The 20,987-nt window shown below is 46.6% G+C and overlaps 1 protein-coding gene across 1 annotated transcript; it reads right to left on the reverse strand.

Annotated features, from left to right (window-relative positions):
* Positions 1 to 5,376: 5,376 nt before the first annotated feature.
* LOC116543699 (tubulin alpha-3 chain) lies at positions 5,377 to 11,059 on the reverse strand. The gene is made up of 4 exons (XM_032269478.1): positions 10,745 to 11,059; positions 9,672 to 9,820; positions 8,364 to 9,044; positions 5,377 to 5,759 (listed from the first exon to the last, which is right to left on the reverse strand). The coding sequence occupies exons 1-4, from the start codon at positions 10,863 to 10,865 to the stop codon at positions 5,463 to 5,465; spliced, it is 1,248 nt and encodes a 415-aa protein (XP_032125369.1). The 5' UTR covers positions 10,866 to 11,059; the 3' UTR covers positions 5,377 to 5,462.
* Positions 11,060 to 20,987: the final 9,928 nt, after the last annotated feature.

Genomic DNA, 20,987 nt, shown 5'->3' on the forward strand with positions numbered 1-20,987 from the left:
AATTCAACAGCCCTTTATGCTAAAAACCCTCAATAAGCTAGGTATTGACGGAACATATCTCAAAATAATAAAAGCTATTTATGACAAACAAACAGCCAATATCATACTGAATGGGCAAAAACTGGAAGCATTCCCTTTGAAATCTGGCACTAGACAAGGATGCCCTCTCTCACCACTCCTATTCAGTATAGTACTGGAAGTTCTAGCCAGAGCAATCAGGCAAGAAAAAGAAATAGGGTATTCAAATAGGAAAGGAGGAAGTCACATTGTCTCTATTTGCAGACGACATGATTGTATATCTAGAAGACCCCATTGTCTCAGCCCAAAATCTCCTGAAACTGATAAGCAATTTCAGCAAAGTCTCAATCAATGTGCAAAAATCACAAGCATTCCTATACAGCAATAACAGACTTAGAGAGAGGCAAATCAAGAACGAACTGCCATTCACAACTGCCACAAAGAGAATAAAATACCTAGGAATACAACTAACAAGGAATGTAAAGGACCTCTTCAAGGAGAACTACAAGCCACTGCTCAATAAAATCAGAGATGACACAAATAGATGGAGAAACATTCCACATTCATGGTTAGGAAGAATCAATATCGTGAAAATGGCCATACTGCCCAAAGTAATTTACAGATTCAATGCTATCCCCATAAAGCTACCAATGACCTTCTTCACAGAACTGGAAAAAACCACCTTAAACTTCACATGGAACCGAAAGAGAGCCCGCATATCCATGTCAATTCTAAGCAAAAAGAACAAAGCGGGAGGCATCACACTACCGAACTTCAAACTATACCACAAGGCTACAGTAATCAAAACAGCATGATACTGGTACCAAAACAGAGATATAGACCAATTAAACAAAACAGAGGTCTTGGAGGCAACACAACATATCTACAACCATCTGATCTTTGACAAACCTAACAAAAACAAGCAATGGGGAAATGATTCCCTGTTTAATAAATGGTGTTCGGAAAACTGGCTAGCCATGTGCAGAAATCAGAAACTGGATTCCTTCCTGACACCTTACACTAAAATTAACTCCAGATGGATTAAAGACTTAAACATAACACCTAACACCATAAAAACCCTAGAAGAAAATCTAGGCACAACCATTCAGGACATAGGCGTAGGCAAGGACCTCATGACCAAAACACCAAAAGCATTGGCAACAAAAGACAAAATAGACAAATGGGGCCTAATCAAACTCCACAGCTTCTGCACAGCAAAAGAAACAGTCATTAGAGTGAAATGGCAACCAACAGAATGGAAAAAAAATTTTGCATTTTACCCATCTGACAAAGGGCTGATATCCAGAATTTACAAAGAACTAAAACAGATTTACAAGAAAAAACAAGTCCATTCAAAAGTGGGCAAAGGATATGAACAGATACTTTACAAAAGAAGATTTACGTGAAGCCAACAAACATATCAAAAAATGCTCATCATCACTGGTCATCAGAGAAATGCAAATCAAAAATACATTGACATAGCATCTCATGCCAGTTACAATGGCGATCATTAAAAAATCTAGAGACAACAGATGCTGGAGAGGATGTGGAAAAATAGGAACACTTTTACACTGTTGGTGGGAGTGTAAATTATTTCAACCATTGTGGAAGACAGTGTGGCGATTCCTGAAGGACCTAGAAATAGAAATTCCATTTGACCTGGCAATCCCGTTACTGCATATATATCCAAAGGATTATAAATCGTACTACTGTAAGGACATGTGCACACGAATGTTCATTGCAGCACTGTTTACAATAGCGAAGACCTGGAGCCAACCCAAATGCCCATCGATGATATACTGGACAGGGAAAATGTGGCACATATACACCATGGAATATTATGCAGCCATCAAAAACAATGAGTGTGTGTCCTTTGCAGGGATATGGATGAACCTGGAAACTATCATTCTCAGTAAACTGACAGAAGAGCAGAAGATCAAACACCACATGTTCTCACTCATAGGTGAGTGTTGAACAATCAGAACACATGGACACAGGGAGGGAAGCACTACACACTGGGGTCTGTTGGGGGGAAATAGGGGAGGGACAGTGGGGGATGGGGAGTTGGGGAGAGATAGCAAGGGGAAAGATGCCAGCTATAGGTGATAGGGAGGAAGGCAGCAAATCACACTGCCACGTGTGTACCTATGCAACAATCTTGCATGTTCTCCACATGTACCCCAAAACCTAAAATAAATTTTTTAAAAAGTCAATTAAGCATCATATATATATATATATATATATATATATATGTATATATGTAAATTAGCAGGGCATGGTGGTGCACATCTGTTGTTATAGCTACTTGCGAGGCTGAAGAGGGAGTATTGCTTGAGCCCGAGAGGTCGAGGTTGCATTGAGTTGTGACTGCACGACTGCACTTCAGCCTGGGCAACAAGTGAGACCCTGTTTCAAAAACAAACAAAAATCCCAAAAGCAAATCAGCTGGATGTGGTGGCTCACACCTGTAATCCCAACACTTGGAGAGACTGAGGCAGGAGGATCACTTGAAGCTAGGAGTTTGAGACCAGCCTGGGCAAAATACCAAGACCCTATCTCTACAAATACACACACGAAAACAAGAACAAAAGCGAATGTGACATCTCATGAATAACTTATGTACTGATTACATATGGAAATAATATGTTGAATATTTTAGATTAATTAAAGTATTTGATTTAATACTGCATTTTCATTTACTTTAGCATCTAAAGGGACCTGGAGGTGCCTCTGGAAGGAGCCAGGGTCCGCAATGTCTCAGACACAGGAGCCTCCATCGTTATGGTGAAATGGAAGTGACATAATGAATCCCTAGACACCCAGTTGCATCTTTTCTCCAAGAACATAGTTTCCCATTGCAGATTATTTGACTAAACTTGATAAGAGGCCAGGGAAGAAACAGGATTGACGCTGAGTGTTCTGTTGGCTGAACCCTTGTCTGGAGTCAGCCCAAAAGTGGTGGCAAGGGACTGCCCTAAACCTTCCCAGGATGAGAGCCAGCTGAGATTCCAAAGGAAAAGCACTTAATGCCAGGGTAGTCAGTCCAAAGCATTTGTTAGGGAAACTTACATACAGAGGGGGCTGCAGTGTGGTCTCATGAGGGACAATCAGAAAGAGGTTCTGCCTAAGCATGCCACAGTGAGTGGGGAGTGGAGTTTATGTGAAGATGCAAGGAATTTGGTTGTCGTGGGGCCAGCTTCCACATGCTTAGCAACACATCAGCTCTCTCAGTGTTTCAGGCAACAAACTAGCCATGTTTATCAGTGTCTGGGAAGATGCAAGACCCCAGGAAGGGTTTGAGCCTGCAGGGGAACATGCAGCTGACCAGGTCACAGAGCAGTCAAGGCACTCTGTCAGGCAGGACAAAGGAAAAGCTGCAGGAATGAAAAGGGGGATCCAATACTGTGAATCAAGCAGGGGACACTTGCCCTGGTTAGAGCCCATGGGGCAGACCCTGCCAGGCCAGAGCAGAGGAGAACCCTGGCCAAGGCACTCCACATGGGGAACTGTGACCCCACAGGCAAGCCTGCTACCTGGACACGTTTGTCCCCTGGAGGGTCCTCTCAGTAAGTCTTGCTGATGCTGTCAACATGCTGAGCCTAGGGAAATCCATCCCATTAAAATAAAACTCTGGCTCAAGTGTGGTTCCAGATCTTTCTTGGTTATCTTCACGAAAAAGAGTAAAGTAAGCAAATTACAAATCAAAGAAACTCTGACCAGTGGTCTTCATCTGAATGAGACTCTCTGGTGGTCAGAAGGACTCTCTGTGGTCTCAAGCATTCAGACCACAGCAGGAACCCAGTCATGGAATCTGGTAGCTTTACTGGAGTAAGAGGCTTGACCACTGTTTGCTGCACTCAGGTATGTAGGAAACAATGTAAGAGCTTCCAAAACCAAAATCAGAAACCTGATTCCAGGACTTGGTGGCTGCAACACTTCCTGCCTGTCACTGTCTGGGGCAGCTCAGATGTACGGAGCATGAACACACCTGGAGGATGACGCGGTGAGCCCCAGCACTGTCAGGGCAGACCAGGTTTGCAGTCCAGGCCACATGTGGACCGGCTGTGCCTACCTTTCTCTAAATAACCCCTGGCATGTGTCTTTTCAAAATTTTCCCTTGGCAGTGTGTTCCATGCATGGCTTGGCTCCTGGGACACATCCCAAAGGGTCCCTGCACACTGCCAAGGGCTTCTGGGGCATGACCTGTCTTTAGCGGTTCTGAGCCTCAGGACTCGGGGCTGATGCAGGGCCTCTAGCAGAAGCAGCTTTGGCGGAAATGAGTAGACACAAATGTTGCTCAAGGAGCATGAGTACAGCAGGTGCTGCAGTTATGGGGCTTGCCTATTCCTAATTGTTGTGCTTTGTGTCTCCTCAGGGAGAAACAAAGGCAGCACTGCCCTTGAGGGAATGCTGGTCCTGGCGGAACACAGTGGCCACAAAGGATCCAGCCACAGGATGTCACACCAGCCCAGTGCTACCAGGCTACCCAAGAGGGGCAGGCGTGGGAAGAGCCCTACATGGGGCAACACTTAAGATGGGGCAGAGACTTGTCATATCACTATCCCCAGCAAAGGCTATGTGTTGTCTCCTTTAGTTGATAATAAACCTTTCTGAGATGCAGAGGGTCCAGGTCAGATGTTCCATACCATTTTTTGATGATATTAAGGCACAGACTTAGAATGAGGTTTTTCTGCTGGCACTGGTTGTGCCACAGCTGAACTAACCAGGTCCCTTCACCATGGGTCAACTTCCTGGACCTGATTTGGGTTCTGAGAAAAGGTATCTGGATTGCCAGGTCTTTTATAAACACATGTTAACAAGCTTCACTTGAAATGAAAGGTGGCAGGTTTTCTATCAAGATGGTTGACTGACAGTGCTAAGGGGCAGGGCGTGTTGTGACCTTCTGTGGGTCACAAATGCTGTGCAGAACTCAGTAACACTCTTTCCCCACTCTGAGATGTCCTGATCTTACACATTTGATGCACAGTTTTAGGGATTTCATGGATAAGCCGCATCCACAGACCTCAGATTTAAACACTCAGCTTCTAAGCTTTTCTTTTTAGCCAGCAATAGAGAAGACCCACCAATAGAGAAGCCCGAAAAATTACAAATTTACTTGAAAACCCTGATTCAGCTTTCCCAGAATTTAGGAAATCTATGCACTGAAAACTTGGATTTGAAGAAACGCTGTTTTCCCCTGGTCAAGTTACTTCCGTGGCAGCTCCTTAAGTATGTGTATGGCACTGCTGTACCCAACCCCACGCCAGGACAGGCTGACACACCACTGGCTGTCCATGCAAGCTCTGGGGTCCCACCTGCTCCTGTAGGCAGAGCTAAACAGCACAATACACAGACATCTTGGTTTTATACGGAACCTTTAATTGCAAGCAACTTGAAAACAGTCATGCTGGGGAGGGCAGGGGAGAACCCATCACACCCTCCCCTCAGTATTCTTCGCCTTCTTCAGCCTCAGCTTCCACGGAATCCACGCCCACCTCTTCATAATCCTTCTCCAGAGCTGCCAGGTCCTCTCGGGCCTCGGAGAACTCTCCCTCCTCCATGCCTTCTCCCACGTACCAGTGCACAAAGGCCCGCTTGGCATACATGAGATCAAACTTATGGTCCAGGCGGGCCCAGGCCTCTGCGATGGCTGTGGTGTTGCTCAGCATGCACACGGCCCGCTGCACCTTGGCCAGGTCTCCCCCAGGGACCACCGTGGGGGGCTGGTAGTTAATGCCGACCTGCCAGAGAAGGGGAAGAAGGCAGTCCGTGAAGCTTATATCAAACCTAGAAATGGTGGCTACTTTTCCTCAAACAGAAGACACCCTGTAAGTGACCAGGAGAATGCTCAGTTGAGCCCACAAATGTCACTAAGGCCTTCTCTGTGCCAGGCAGGGTGACATTCCAGATGAGGAATAAAGAGAAAGGGGCCTTAGAGGTAGCCACCCTGGCAGGAGCCCAAGCTGCCTGAAGGGCTGTGTCCTAGCAACTGTGTTATGTTAGACAGTCTTTCCTCTGAAAATGTATGCCGATTATCTTCTTTGTAGATTACAATGAAATTCTATAGCCACAGTTTTCCCACCCAGATAGATCCAGAGTATACAACTCTTCCTCATGTCTCAGGGGAGATCATACCTTCTGCTGACCCACCAAAGAATCTACTGTGGATATGCAAGGGTGACAGATCATGAGTCAAGAGTCATATGAATGCTGCTACCACAGCAGCAGGAAGTGGTCCACATGCCTGCTTAGGTAGGGGATGACATTCCAAGGTGGGGACCAAAGGGGGAAGCATTCCACGTTTCAGAACTTGGGAATAACATGACCTGAGGTCCTGGCAGCAGTGCATGGGGTGTAGAGCAGGGGCCAGCAAACTTGTTCTATAAATGACAAGCCAGGTGTGGTGGCTCAAGTCTGTAACCCTAGTACTTTGGGAGGCCAAGGCTGGCAGATCGCTTGAGGTCAGGAGTTTGAGACCAGCCTGGCCAACATGGCATAACCCTAATATATCTAATAAAAATAGAAAAGTTGGCCAGGTATGGTGGCTTATGCCTGTAATTCAGCACTTTGAGAGGCCAAGCAGGGTGGATCACCTGAGGTCAGGCGTTCAACACCAGCCTGGCCAACATGGTAAAACCCCATCTGTACTAAAAATACAAAAATTAGCCAGGCATGGTGGCAGGTGCCTATAAATTCCAGCTACTCAGGAGGCTGAAGCAGGAGAATTGCTGGAACCCAGGAAGTGGCAGTTGCGGTGAGCAGATATCACACCACTGCACTCCAGCCTGGGTGACAGCACAAGACTCTGTCCAAACAAACAAACAATCAAAAAGCCAAGGTCATACAAATTCTAGGCCTTATAGGTCACATAACCTCTGTCACACCTACCCCACTCTTCTGTTAGATAGCAAAATCAGTTTGCAAATGTAGGAGTGTGGTGGCTGTGTCCAGACAAAGCCATTACTTACAAAATTAGACAGCTAGTCCAGCAGCTGTGCTAACCCCTGATGGAAAGGAAGAGACACCCAGAGTAGGAAATTCCAGTCAGAGCTGGCTGCAGCAGTCTTTCTAGAGGCAGTGGGGGTTTGAGCCAGGGGTGACAGGAAAAGCACAACACAAGGACATACAGGTCCAACAGAGAGACGCAGAAGAATTTAGTAACCAACTATTGGAAAAGCCCAAAGAAGACAGCAAGGTTTCTTTCCTGTGTCAGCGGAAGGTGGGGACAGACTTTGTGTCTGAGGCAAATCCAGGCCAAAATTACTAGGCTTTCCAGGAGAGAAATAAAGCTGTTTTTTTGTTGTTGTTGTTTTTTGTTTTTTGAGACCATCTCACTCTCACCCATGCAGTGGTGGATCTTGGCTCATTGCAACCTCTGCCCTCCAGGCTCAAGTGATCCTCCCACCTGAGCCTTCTGGGACCACAGGTGCACACCACCGCACCTGGCTAATTTTTTTGTATTTTTGGTAGAGAGAGGGTCTTGCCACATTGCCTAGGCTGTTCTCAAACTCCTGAGTAGAATCAATCCACTTGGCCTCCCAGAAAGCTGTGATTACAGGTGTGAGCCACCGCTCCTGTTGCTGTTTTCATCACAAAGATTCATTCTTTCTTTAACTCAAACACTCCATGAGACAGTGAAGGAGTTAGTGAAACAGTTTATAGTAATAACCAAGTTGAGATAAAATATATACACCATCCACTTGATTCCCCAAAGTGCCCATAAATTTCTAAGTATGACTTACCTTTTTCACTTGAATTCTACCACCCAAGGAAGGGCACAAAAATCCTTTAGAGAATGCCTAATTCTTAAAACAAAAACAAAACAAAAAATAACAAAAAACCAACAAAAACTGGGCATGGTGTCTCATGCCTGTAATCTTAGCAATTTGGGAAGCTGGGGCAGGTGGATCACTTGAGCCCAGGAGTTTGAGGCCAGCTGGGCAACATAGTGAAACCCCATCTCTATGAAAAATACAAAAATTAGCTGGGTGTGGTGGTGCACGTGTGTGGTCCCAGGTACTTGACACAAACACTGCCAAAAATTAGCTGGGCATGGTGACAGATGCCTATAATTCCAGCTACTTGGGAGGCTGATGGAGACTGCAATGAGCTGACATCACACCACTGCATTCCAGCTGGAGTGACAGAGCTAGACTCTGTCTCCAAAAAAAAAAAAGAGACATCACTGAATTAATTATTACTCTGGTTCGCTAATTTATGCCCATGCACCTAGCCCATGGGACAGGGGTAGTCTCCTCAAAGGATGTGGGCCTTCAGGAGTAGCATTGTTCTGCATGTCTGCTGCTTGCTGAAAGGTACAAGGACTTCACATCACCCAGTCATACCTTAAATCCAGTCGGGCACCAATCCACAAACTGGATGGTGCGCTTGGTCTTGATGGTGGCGATGGCTGCATTGACATCTTTTGGGACCACGTCCCCCCGGTACAACATGCAGCAGGCCATGTACTTGCCATGGCGAGGGTCACACTTGACCATCTGGTTGGCTGGCTCGAAGCAGGCATTGGTGATCTCGGCCACAGACAGCTGCTCGTGGTAGGCCTTCTCAGCTGAGATGACAGGGGCATAGGTGGCCAGGGGGAAGTGGATGCGGGGGTATGGCACTAGGTTGGTCTGGAATTCCGTCAAGTCCACATTCAGGGCCCCATCAAATCGCAGGGAGGCTGTGATGGAGGACACGATCTGCCCAATCAGACGATTGAGGTTGGTGTATGTGGGACGCTCGATGTCCAGGTTGCGCCGACATATGTCATAGATGGCTTCATTGTCGACCATGAAGGCACAGTCAGAATGTTCCAGGGTTGTGTGGGTGGTCAGGATAGAGTTGTAGGGCTCTACCACAGCCGTGGAGACCTGGGGTGCTGGGTAAATGGCAAACTCTAGCTTGGACTTCTTGCCATAATCCACTGAGAGCCGCTCCATGAGCAGAGATGCAAACCCAGAGCCAGTGCCGCCCCCAAAGCTGTGGAAGATGAGGAAGCCCTGCAGTCCCGTGCACAGATCTGCCTGAGAGAAACCAGAAGATGTGAGCCAATGCCCTTGGAAGCCACACCACTAACCTCTAACAAGCCAGGGCCACTTCTCTTTGCCTCTGAAGAGTTGATGTGGATTCAAATCATCCATAATAAACACACATTACACTTTGAAGCAAAGAAAAGCAGACAAAGATCTATGGACAAACCACCTTGCACACTTCAGAGTAAGACGCCTGCACTCAGTAGGACTCAAGATGCTGGTCTGTTTCTTTTTTTGAGACAGAATCTCACCCTGTTGCCCAGGCTGGAGTGCAGTGGTGTGATTTTAGCTCGCTGCAACCTCCACCTCCTGGATTCAAGCCATTCTCCTGCCTCAGTTTCCCAAGTAGCTGGGACTACAGGCATGCCCCACCACACCAGGATAATTTCTGTACTTTTAGTAGAGATGGGGTTTCACCATGTTGGCCAGGCTGGTCTTGAACTTCTGACCTTAGGTGATCTGCCCACCTTGACCTCCCAAAGTGCTGGGATTACAGGTGTGAGCCACTGTGCCTGGTCAAGGTGCTGGTCTAAGTTTTGACAAAATGACCTTCCCTTCACAATCCAAGACCTACCCTCCCATGCAGGACAATGTCCAAATGAAGCCTTCTCTTCTTACCAGTTTGCGGATCCGGTCCAGGACTAGGTCGACGATCTCTTTGCCGATGGTGTAATGGCCTCTGGCATAATTATTGGCTGCATCTTCCTTCCCGGTTATCAGCTGCTCTGGATGGAAGAGCTGCCTGTAAGTCCCTGTGCGCACTTCATCTACAAAAGAGATGATGTGTGCTGTGAATCTATAGGACCTGTATTCACCAAGATGGATATATTCCAGCACTATTCACTTCTATAAAGTATGCTGTTCAAAGTACATGACCTACATGTTGTTAACAGTGGCAGGGTCTGGCAGAAAATGTTTCTGTGTGATAACCAAACTGCAAGTACAATTTATGACTCTAGGAAGTTAAGCTCAGCTTGCAGTATAAATGTCAGCATGACCAGTTCCCAGTGAAGGGAAATAAGCTCTAGCATCCCCCAACACAGGTAATTCTACAGGTACATAATTCTCTCCTACATCAAAGGCTATAAGTTAGACACTCTTACAAACTTGGCAGCCACCAGGTTAGTATGACTTCTGCAGGGCAGTCCCATAGGGCACCCTGTGTGGCCTGGGCCCCATAGGCCTTTAGGCCACATTGCCATCTCCTGGGGGGCCACTGGAAGGTGCTGGCTCTTTGCAGCTCTCCTTGTAAACTACCTTGGGCTTCTAATCTGCAGGAAGCAAATGACTGTTCTGTACTTAACCTTCTATGCCTGAGATCTGCAGGTCAAGACTCTTGTGCACCAGTGTAAGAGAGTGCACAGCATTCAGGAGGGAACGAATGCTGCTGTGCCCTGTACATGGGGCCACCTAAGCAGGGCTGAGGCAGCCACGAGGGAATCACTCCACAGCCCATCTTACTGCTGGCAAAGCAGCTTTTCCCTGTAGGTCAGGTTTTCCTAAATTAGAAGCCGAGTCTCACAGACACTTTCATCATAAACCTTTCAGTTTCTCTGTTAACAATGCCATAGGCATATGCTCGTCTATCCCATCCTTTCTGCAGGAGGATTCAAAGGAGCCCACACGGGGCTTTACTGACGATGCTCTCCCACCCTCCCAGGAAAGCTGCCATCCAGTGCCCAAGCACCTACCGACCACAGTGGGCTCCAGGTCCACAAACACTGCTCTGGGCACGTGCTTGCCAGCCCCAGTCTCACTGAAGAATGTGTTGAAGGAATCATCTCCACCACCGATGGTTTTATCACTTGGCATTTGACCATCGGGCTGAATTCCATGTTCAAGACAGTACAGTTCCCAGCAGGCATTGCCGATCTGGACACCTGCCTGCCCCACGTGGATAGAGATACACTCGCGCTGTGAAACAGAACATAAATGTGAGCCCACTAATTTCAAGGCAAATTGAAACTGTATGGCATGAAAATATTCTAATTTAGTATTTGTATAGTGCATCAGTGTCTGGTGCTTTTGTAACTAATATTTCCTTGGAGAGTTAGGTGACTGACCTCTTTATCCCTGTGAAAACTTGCTCTAAACCATCCTAGTACTACATTCCAGAGGTAGCCCTAGAACCTAATGTTTGCCATTACACAAAAATTAGGTCATTTTAAAACCTAGAAGCCATGTAATGTCAATAATCAACCCCACATTATAGCCAGTCACAGTAATTCTCTGGGTACTCCCTCCTTGCCCCCTTCCTGCTCAACTGCCATGGGTGACCTGAATCCCTTCATCAAGGCCACACTTTTGGCAGGTGGCCCTCTTCATAAAGCTACCCTCTCAATTTTTTGTAACTACTCCCTCCACCCCTTGAAACCTAGTAGTGTAATGGCTCCCAGATGTCATCAGTGCTGGGACACTGCACTGTCCTTTGGTGGTTTCTTTAAGTGCTGCCAAGTAGGGTGTGGTTGCTCATCCCAGCACTTTGGGGTGCTGAGGCAAGAGGATCGCTTGGGACCAGTTGGAGACCAGCCTGGGCCTATGAAAAATTTAAACATTAGCCAGGTGTGGTGGTACACACCTGTAGCCCCAGCTACTCAGGAGACTGAGGCAGGAGGATTATTGGATCCCAGGGGTTCAAGGCTGCAGGGTGCTGAGATCCCACAACTGTGCTCCAGTCTGGGCAACAGAGCTGTTGTTGAGCCCAGTCTCAGAGGAAAAAAAAAAAGGAGAGATAACTGACAAGCCACAGCAATGGCTATTTAGACTTGGGACTTGTTGGGTTTTGGTAGTCTGTTCTTTATGTTAATGGGTTACTTTTTTTTTGTTTTCTTTTTTGAGGTAGGGTCTCTGTCACCCAGGCTGGAGTGCAGTGGCACCATGGTGACTCAGTGCAGCCTCAAAGTCCTGGGCTCAGCTGATCCTCCCACTTCAGCCTCTCCAGTAGCTGGAACCACAGGTCCACACCATTACGCTCAGGGAATGTTTGTGCTTATAGTAGAGAGGGGAATTTGCCACCTTGGCCAGGCTGGTCTCAAAATCCCGAACTCTGTGGCTGCACCCCCCCCCCCCCCCCCCCCCATCCCCCCGGCGCCGCCCGCCTTGACCTCCCCAAGAGCGGGGATTCCAGACATGAGCCACCATGCCTGGCCCACAGTGTTGCTTTTAGGTGAATCAGGCAATATTTCAGCAGTGTCTGAGCTTAATTCCTAATCTGACCAATGTCCACAGCCCCAAACCCCATCAGCAAAGGCTTCTGGACTCCCGAGTCATTTCCAGTAGCACAGAGACGTCTGGAGACTGGAAAGCGGGAGCAGCACCCTCCACTCTTCAGGAGGCGACACCACTTTTGCTCTGTGCGGGGCTGGACACCGTCAATGGTCCCCGTCCACTGAGTCAAGGCCATCAGCCTCCTTTAAAACAAAAGCCGCCGTCCCTGTCCTGGGACCTGCAGACCCAGGGAACGATCTCATGTCCTCATGTCCCGCCCTGGGCCTCATGTCCTTCTTGGCCTCCTCTCTGCACCCAGGACCACAACAGCGTCCCTCCCTCCACCCTTCTGCCTGGGCATCTGCCGGATGGGAGTGAGCCAGGCCTTACCATGGTGAGCTCCGCAGCTGCAGCCCAGTGCTACTACTTCACTTCAACCGCCGCTGCCACTGCGCACCCAACTGCAGTCTCTTGCAGCGAACTGCCCAGGATTGGTCCACCAGTGCCAGGTCGCCATTGGTTCAGAGCTCCTGGAAGGCGGGCAGAGGCCCAGATCCCAGTTACAATTGGCCATACTCAACACACGTAGTGGAATGCCCTCTGATTGGATGCAGTATTGGCGGGAAGACAGTCACGTCATTGAAGGCGGTGCCAGGGCTGAGGCATTTCCGGGCATCCTCTGACCCGGGTTGGAGCAGCTACTGCGGCTTTGTTGGTCGCGCATTGCCTGTGAGTGGCTTGAACCTGACCTTACGCTGCTGCTCACTGCCTGGTTGCCCCAGGCCTGGTCTTACGGATGTGCTTTATTCAAATCTTTGCAAACAGGACAGCCTTTGAGAGGCCTTCTTGCAGTCTACCCAAGTCACAGCTGCATTACAATCATCCCCCATTCCCACCCAGCACCAGGAAGTGGAAGGATTCCATCACTTTTGTGATCTAAATGGAAAAAGTGGGCTGGTAGTGGTGGCTCACACCTGTAATCCCGGAACTTGGGGAGGCAGAGGCTGGTGGATCACTTGAGGTCAGGAGTTTGAGACCTGCCTGGCCAACATGGCGAAACCCTGTCCCTACTAAAAATACAAAAATTAGCCGGGTGTGTGGTGGCACGTGCCTGTAGTCTCAGCTACTCAGGAGGCTGAGTCAGGAGAATCGCTTGAACCCAGAAGGTGGAGGTTGCAGTGAGCCAAGATCGTGCCACTGCACTCCAGCCTGGGGGACAGAGTGAGACTCTGTCTCGGAAAAAATTAAAAAAGAAAAAGAAAAGGAAGAAGCTGAGGTAAAATTAATACAGGGGCAGTGGTTGGGCCAGGCACAGTGGCTTAGGCCTGTAATTCCGGTGCTTTTGAAGGCCACCTCGGGAAGATCCCTTGACCAGCCTGGGCAACGTGGCAAGACCCACCCTGCCCCCGTTTCTACAAAAGTATATATTTTAAAAATTAGCTGGGCATGGTGGAGGGTGCCTGTAATCCCAGCTATTTGGGAGACTGAGGCACAAGAATCTGGGCCTGAGAGGTGGAGGTTGCAGTGAGCCATGCCACTGCACTCCAGCCTGGGCGACAGAGGGAGACTCCATCTCAGAGAAAAGAAATAGAGTTTATTTGGGCCTGGTTTGAGAACAGCAACCCTGGAGATGCAAGTTACCTTAATATACTCTCTGATTAGCAGCAGTTACAAATGGGTTTTTAAAGGAAAAAAAGGACAGTTCATAAGTTGTTTACCAATAATTTTTTAAATAGAGATGGAGTCTTGCTGTGTTGCCCAGGCTGGCCTTGAGTCCTGATCTGAAGAGATCTTCCCACCTTAGCCGGCCTGGTCAGAGGAATTTATATTAAAATAACATAATCTATTTATTGGCTCTACATTGTCTTTTGTATCACAAATTCCAGGAACAGGAAGCTAATGGGTTAAGCCAATCCAGAACAAAATGTCTTTAAACAGTCACCCCCGGGAATGGGTGTAAGGTATGTGACTGAAGTCCCATATCCTTGTCTCTCTGGGTCTGATACATTCTGCACACCTCACATAACTCAAAGTGCTTGGAGCATGTTTTCTTTCCTCATTTCTTTAGTGAGAGGGAGTGGGTTTATGGCCACCAGAAATGGGGACGGCACAGCCCTGTCCCGGTAAGAGCAGACTGAGGACCCAATACCCATTTTGGAGGAGTTTGGAACAGTCACCTGGTTCTTCTTTCTTTGTTTATTATTTGTTTATTTTTTGGACACTGGTTCTCACCATGTTGACCAGGCTGGACTCAAAACGCCTGGGCTCAAGTGATCCTTCTGTCTCAGCCTTCCTTGTAGGCTGGGACTCCAGGTGTGTGACTCTCCAATTTGCTGCTTCCATTCCTAAAGATAATCTTAGTGTGTATTCAGTTATGAGGAAAGCACTGTGTATTCAGTTCTGAGGAAAGTTCTGAGGAGACGTGCTGGCTTACCCCAGCTCATCACCAGAATGGAGCATCACATTCTGGCATCTCCCTCCAGGGTGGTCAAACAGGCCCTTAACTTTCCCTCCTGAGAGGAGAGCAGGGAAGAGAGGGAGCTCCCCCAGTGGAATGTGACAAATGATGTCTAAGAGTTGAGAGTTTTCGGTGGGCTTTGGGGTGCTCTGAACAGTGCAGTCAGGTCTGCCCTTAGAAGGATGCTTTGGCACAAGGAGGAGGGCCAGGGAGGGGGTTCTGCAGAGAGCCAGGGAAACCAGAGGAGGAAACTGGTCCCCTGCCTCTCCTCCCCAGAAAGGTGAATTCTTCCATCTTAGTCAGTTCTGGGTGCCCTCAAAAATTACAATTGACTGAGTGCTTAGCAACAGAGCTTTATTTTCTCACAGTTCTAGAGGCTAAAAGTCCCAGAGGCCTCTCTTCCTGGCTTGCACACAGCCACTTTCTTATAATGTCCTCCCACTGGGGGTGGGGGGTGGTGGCACCCAAGCTCTCTGGTCTCTTACAAGGACACAAATCCTGTTGGATCAGGGTCCACCCATATGACCTCACTTAATCTTCATCATTCCCTTATAGGCCCTGTCCCCAGATATAGTCACATTGGTTATTGGAGCTTCAGTGTCTAATATTGAGTGGGACACAGTTCAGTTCATAATTCTCCCCTTCCTCAGGGCTCCAACCACATCATGCACAGAATTCAGCTGTAGCTCACATCACATGGTGCTCTTCAGTACAGTCATGTGTCCCTCAGAGGCTGGGATATAGTCTCAGAAATGCATCATCAGGAGATTTTGTTGATGTGAGAACATCACAGAGTGTACTTAGACCAACCTAGATGGTGCAGCCTACTGCACACCTAGGCCACATGGTACAGCACATTGCCCCTCAGCTACAGACCTGTACAGTAAGGATTTGTGTATCTAAAACCAGGAAAGCTACAGGAAAAATACGGTATTATAATCTTATGGGACCCCTGTTGTATAGCGTGCCTGTTGTTGACTGAAATATCATTATATGCCACATGACTGCAATATTTATTTTCCTGATTATAGAATTAACACATATTCCCAGTAGAGAGTGTGGAAAATTAGCAACAAAATATCTATTCTACTGTAAATGACAAAAGAAAAGGAAAAATTGAGGCTGGGACATGCCCATTTTTACTGTAAGTTATGATTCCATAACTGACGTAGTAAACAGTGTTTCTGGCACCTAAGTATTGCTGCCTTGTGTATTTTATTTAGTATACAGCACTAAAAAAAGATGTGTGAATTATTAAATCCTTGCAATAAGTCAGCTAACAAAGTTTACATATAGTCACTACACAGGAACACAAATTATTTCCTCTTTTGCTCAGATTCAAACAGGCTTGAGACACAACTTGAGGACAAGGTGATACTTTGCCAAGTTTTCATGCAGCAGCTGATGCAGAGGAGGGCAGAGAAGCAGCATGGTGCAGCAGAAGGAGGACCCGCACAAGGCAGGCAGCTCAGTTCTGGGTGAAAATGGTTTACGAGACTTTGCAGAGTTTTGTAACGTTGAGTTCACACAGATGTTTAAAGACCTCCTCAGGACTCCCGCTCATGGACTGTCCCTGCTGCATGCAGGACACTAGGGCCAAGCCTGATTCTAGGGCCCCTGCTGTGCCCGGTTGCCACACAGTCTGTGTCAGCTATCTGAGCTTGGTTCCCAGTCATGGGTGCCTTTTGGCACCCTGTCTACAGCAGGCACCCACTTCACAGTCATATGCCATCTCCAGTTCATTCAACCCCACAGAGTAAGCAACAACTTCCCCACCCCATCCATTCTGAATGAGGAACCATGTCTGTGTTATCTACAGTGACACGCTGCACCTGACACCAAGGACCTTCCCTTTCTCTCCCCACCATGCTCTCTGGTCTTAGAAGGGGCATTTTAGTGATGAGAGGGAACTACAAAAGAGACCCATTTGTTAAATGTGGGTGATTCCCCCATAACTCCTTTATAAATTTGGTTTTTAGTAAGATATATGAACCTTCATGTTCAAATGCCAGTATAGTAATAACACAATTAGGTTCTGTTTTCTAAAATATATGCATTCATACACTTAAGTCCTTGAATCTGTGGTTTGTGATCTGTCCTCCAAAATGTGCCAGATGTTAAACCCAAATTGCTTCTTAAGATCATCGGTGGTGTCATCCACCTGCATGACTTGTCTGGGAGTGCAGTGTGGGCTGTGTGGCATCTCATTGCTTGATGCAGTGACAGTAACTCTGAGCCAGGCCAAGAGAGGTCTGGGGAGGCCTTTCCTCCCTGTGTGGGAGCTGCCCTGCCAGCTTGATCCAGGTCTTGTCACTTCCAGTCTTAGTCCTGCAGGCGTGACAGTGACTAAACAGCTAGATTGTTGATCAGATTGACTGCAGGGAGGTCAGGGTCATCAGTGCAGCAAGTGGTAAGGTTGGGTTGTCAGTGCAGCTGACCTCATGGTAAGTCCCACTTGTCACTCTCCACCGAGGGAGACTTTGACTTAAATAATTTTCTTCTTAATTTTATTTTCTTTCTTTTTTTATTTTTTTAAGAGATGAGGTCTCACCATTTTGCCCGGCACTGGTCTTGAACTCCTGGGCTCAAGTGATCCTCCCACCTCAGGCTCCCAAAGTGCTGGGATTACAGGGGTGAGCCACTGTGCCTGGCCTGATTTAAATCTTAAGCACTTTGTGTGTGTGTGTGTGTGTGTGTGTGTGTGTGTGTGTGTGTGTATGCACACATATATATGTGTGTATGTGTATATATACACACATATATGTGTATATATACGTATATATACACACACACATATACATATCTTTTCTGTTTCTGCTTATGTTTAAGTAACTAGATTGAGTGCCCAAATGCTTTATTCGCCTTTGCAGTAATACAGAAGACATCAGGGAGAGGTTGACATTACAGAGCCAGATGTTGTGCTGTAAGCTACTCCATGCAGTTGAAGGATCTTTCTTGGTGTGGAGTTGGTGCTCAGCACCTGAGCCTAGGTGGTTTTCCCATTGCATGTTGGGCTGGGGTGAGGTGAGCACAGGGCTTTTTCCAAGCAGGGGATTTCTCTGATCTGTGGTTTTAATCTGTAACCAGCATTGGCTGTCACTTGACACTCTTTAGTATAGTGTAAGACTAAAGCTCCAGCCTTCTAGGCCTTTGTTAAGCAAACATAAAACATCTCTAATTTTTTTTTCAGCAATTGGTCAAAGCTTTAGAGTTACAGAAATCCCAGGCCAAAGAACTCAAAAATGCCTGTCAGCAGCAAAAGCTGGCCCTGCAGGAGTTCTTGGAGCTCAGTGAGCCATGGCAGAGCTCTGCTCTCAGGAGCAGAAGGTTTGGGACAAGGAGGAGGGGATGGAAGTAGCCATGCAGAAAGTCCACACGATGTGGCAGGAGATATGAAGATCAAGAAGCTCAGAGAGAGGAAGCTGTTTAGACATTAGATGGTTAATCAATACGATGGTATTGATTAGACTTTTGTATGACCTTAATAAAACATCTTTGAAAACTTGCGCTGCATTATATAAATTACCTTAAAATGGATTCTTAAGTTTTTGTGAAGCCAAGTAAGTTGATCTGGTGGGCATTTATTTTGTTCTCATCCCTCAATATCTATTTGTGAAATTATTAAAAGAGTTTCCTGTGCTACTAAGTTTTAAAAACTCCCTTTTAAGGAGTAGAGGGTATTTATGCTGTGCTGTGATGTGGCCTGGCTTAAGTGAATAAGAGCACCTGCAGTCCTTACAAGGCCGGTGGCAGCAGAAAGGCAAATCACAGCTTAGGATGTTTCAAGCCACTTGCTTTAGACCAGTGCTTCTGAACCATCTTGATCTTAGCACTCCTTTATACTCTTACAAATTATTAAGGACCCCAAAGAGTTTCTACTTATGTAGATTGCAGCTCTCAATATGCACCATGGCAGAAATCAAAACAGAATTCTTCCAATACAACAAAAACCCATTATATGTTAGCATAACATTTGTAATTAAAAGTAACTATTTTTTAAAAAGTTTAGTGAGAAGAATGGCATCTTTACATTTTTAAATGTTTCTTTAATATCTGGCTTAATAGAAAATACTTGGGTTCTCATGTCTGTCTCTGCATTCAATCTGTTTTGATATACTCTTCTGGACGAAGTATACAAAGAACTCCTGGCTCCTGCAGATAGGTAATTATTCAAAGAGGTTCCTGTGGTACTAAGTTTTAAAAACCTCCCTTTAAGTAAGTAGAGGGTATTTATGCTCTGATATCTCAGGATTCCAGGATTCTCAGCCCTGACTTGGAGAACTGCTGCCATACGTATTCTGAATGCCCCGCTGTTGATGAGTGACATGTTTTAAGCAACGCTTAGTTTAAAATTTGATTAAAGACAAGGGCGGTGGCTCATATCTTTAATCCTAGCACTTTGGGAGGCCAAGGCAGGCAGATCACTTGAGCTCAGGAGTTCGAAACCAGCCTGGGCAACATGGTGAAACCCCTTCTCTACCAAAAATACAGAAAATTTCGCTGGATGTGGCCAGGTGTGGATGCTTACACCTGCAATCCTAGCACTTTGGGAGGCTGAGATGGGCAGATCACCTGAGGTCAGGCGTTTGAGAACAGCCTGACGAATATGGTGAAACCCCATCTCTACTAAAAACACAAAAATTAGCTGGCCTGTGGTGGCTCATTCCTGTAATACCAGCTACTCAGGAGGCTGAGGTGGGAGAATTGTTTGAATTCAGAGGCAGAGGCTGCAGTGAGCTGAGATGGCACCATTGCACTGCTGCCTGGGCCACAGAGGGAGACCCTATCTCAAAAAAAAAAAAAAATTAGCTGGGCATTGTCGAGTGCACCTGTGGTATGAAGTACTCAGGAGACTGACGTGGGAGGATCACTTGAGCCTGGAAGGTGGAGATTGGAGGGAGCCAAGTTTACACCACTGTACTTCAGCCTTGGTGACAGAGAAAAAATTTGAATAAAATTGACTCAATGAGGCTGGATGTGGTGTCTCATGCCTATAATCCCAGCACTTTGGGAGGCTGAGGTGGGTGGATCACCTGAGGTCAAGAGTTTGAGATCAGCCTGGCCAAGATGGTGAAACCCCATCTCTACTAAAAATACAAAAATTAGCTGAGTATGGTGGCGGGTGGCTGTAATCCCAGCTACTGGGGAGGCTAAGGCAGGAGAATCATTTGACCTGGGAGGCGGAGATTTGCAGTGAGCCAAAATCATGCCACTGCATTCTAGCCTGGGCAACTCCATCTCAAAATAAAAAAAAAAAAGAAAAAATTTACTTAATGAATCCCATGAATGAGAAGGCCTGGAAGCACATGCTCATGTCCTTTCAAGTTCAGGGCTTTTGCTGTTTAGCCACAGAATGCCTATTTGCTTTCTTAGACAATTGATTTTGCAACACAAATATATTCGTAGTTGTAGCCTGTTGCAACTCGAGTTAATGAAATCCGTAACTAAGGATTCTATTCCACATATGGATACAGTGATAAGTTGCCTGGGATTTGCTCTCAAATGCTTTGGGTGTAGGCAGCAATGAAGCAGGCTTGGCTGAAGTTGCTCACTACGAAAGCTGGGTTCCAGGCACATGGAGTTCAATGCTCTTTTTCTGTATGTGTTTGAAATTAGTGTTCTGCAGATATCAGAAGTACTTATGTTCATAAGTCAGTCTCCTTTCTTGGAATCTAATCTCAAAGTATCAACCTAAATTAGAATTTGAACTTGTTTTATTACTAACCAACCATTTCAGCTGAGCCCTGAAGTACATTTCTGAAACTTTAATTTGTGATAAGATTTGATGAAGGGTAAAAAATACAAAGGTCTTTCAAGGTCTTGTTCTTTTAGAGCTACTTTGGGTGATTTTAACTGGTGAGGCTATGCTTGCTTCGTGTTAATGAAAAGCGGATCTTCCTTTGGTAGCTGAAAGCTCAGCTTGAGAATGCTATTGCCAAGGCCTCAAAGGAGCACAGACTTCATGAGCACAGCGCGGTCTTCAAGAAAACAGAAAGTGAGCCCCAAGCCTTTGAGGCAGTGCTAGTTTAAGAGTCTTTACTCTTAACCGGGACAGAAAGCTCATCCCTGCTCGTGCCATTACATGCCCACCTGAAGGGCATCACTTTGTGTAATGTGCTGCTCCCAGCTGGGCATTACCCAAGGCAGTCCCAGACAAGACAGGGATGTGGAAAGGTGGGACAGGACGCTGCCTTTGTGATTGCTTTCATTTTTGAAAGCCAAGTGTATTAGTCCATTTTTTCATGGTTATAAAGAATTACCTTAGCTGG

The sequence above is a fragment of the Sapajus apella genome, unplaced genomic scaffold (assembly GCF_009761245.1).
Source record: "Sapajus apella isolate SASKATOON/1434 unplaced genomic scaffold, GSC_monkey_1.0 scaffold193, whole genome shotgun sequence".
NCBI classification, from domain to species: domain Eukaryota; kingdom Metazoa; phylum Chordata; class Mammalia; order Primates; family Cebidae; genus Sapajus; species Sapajus apella.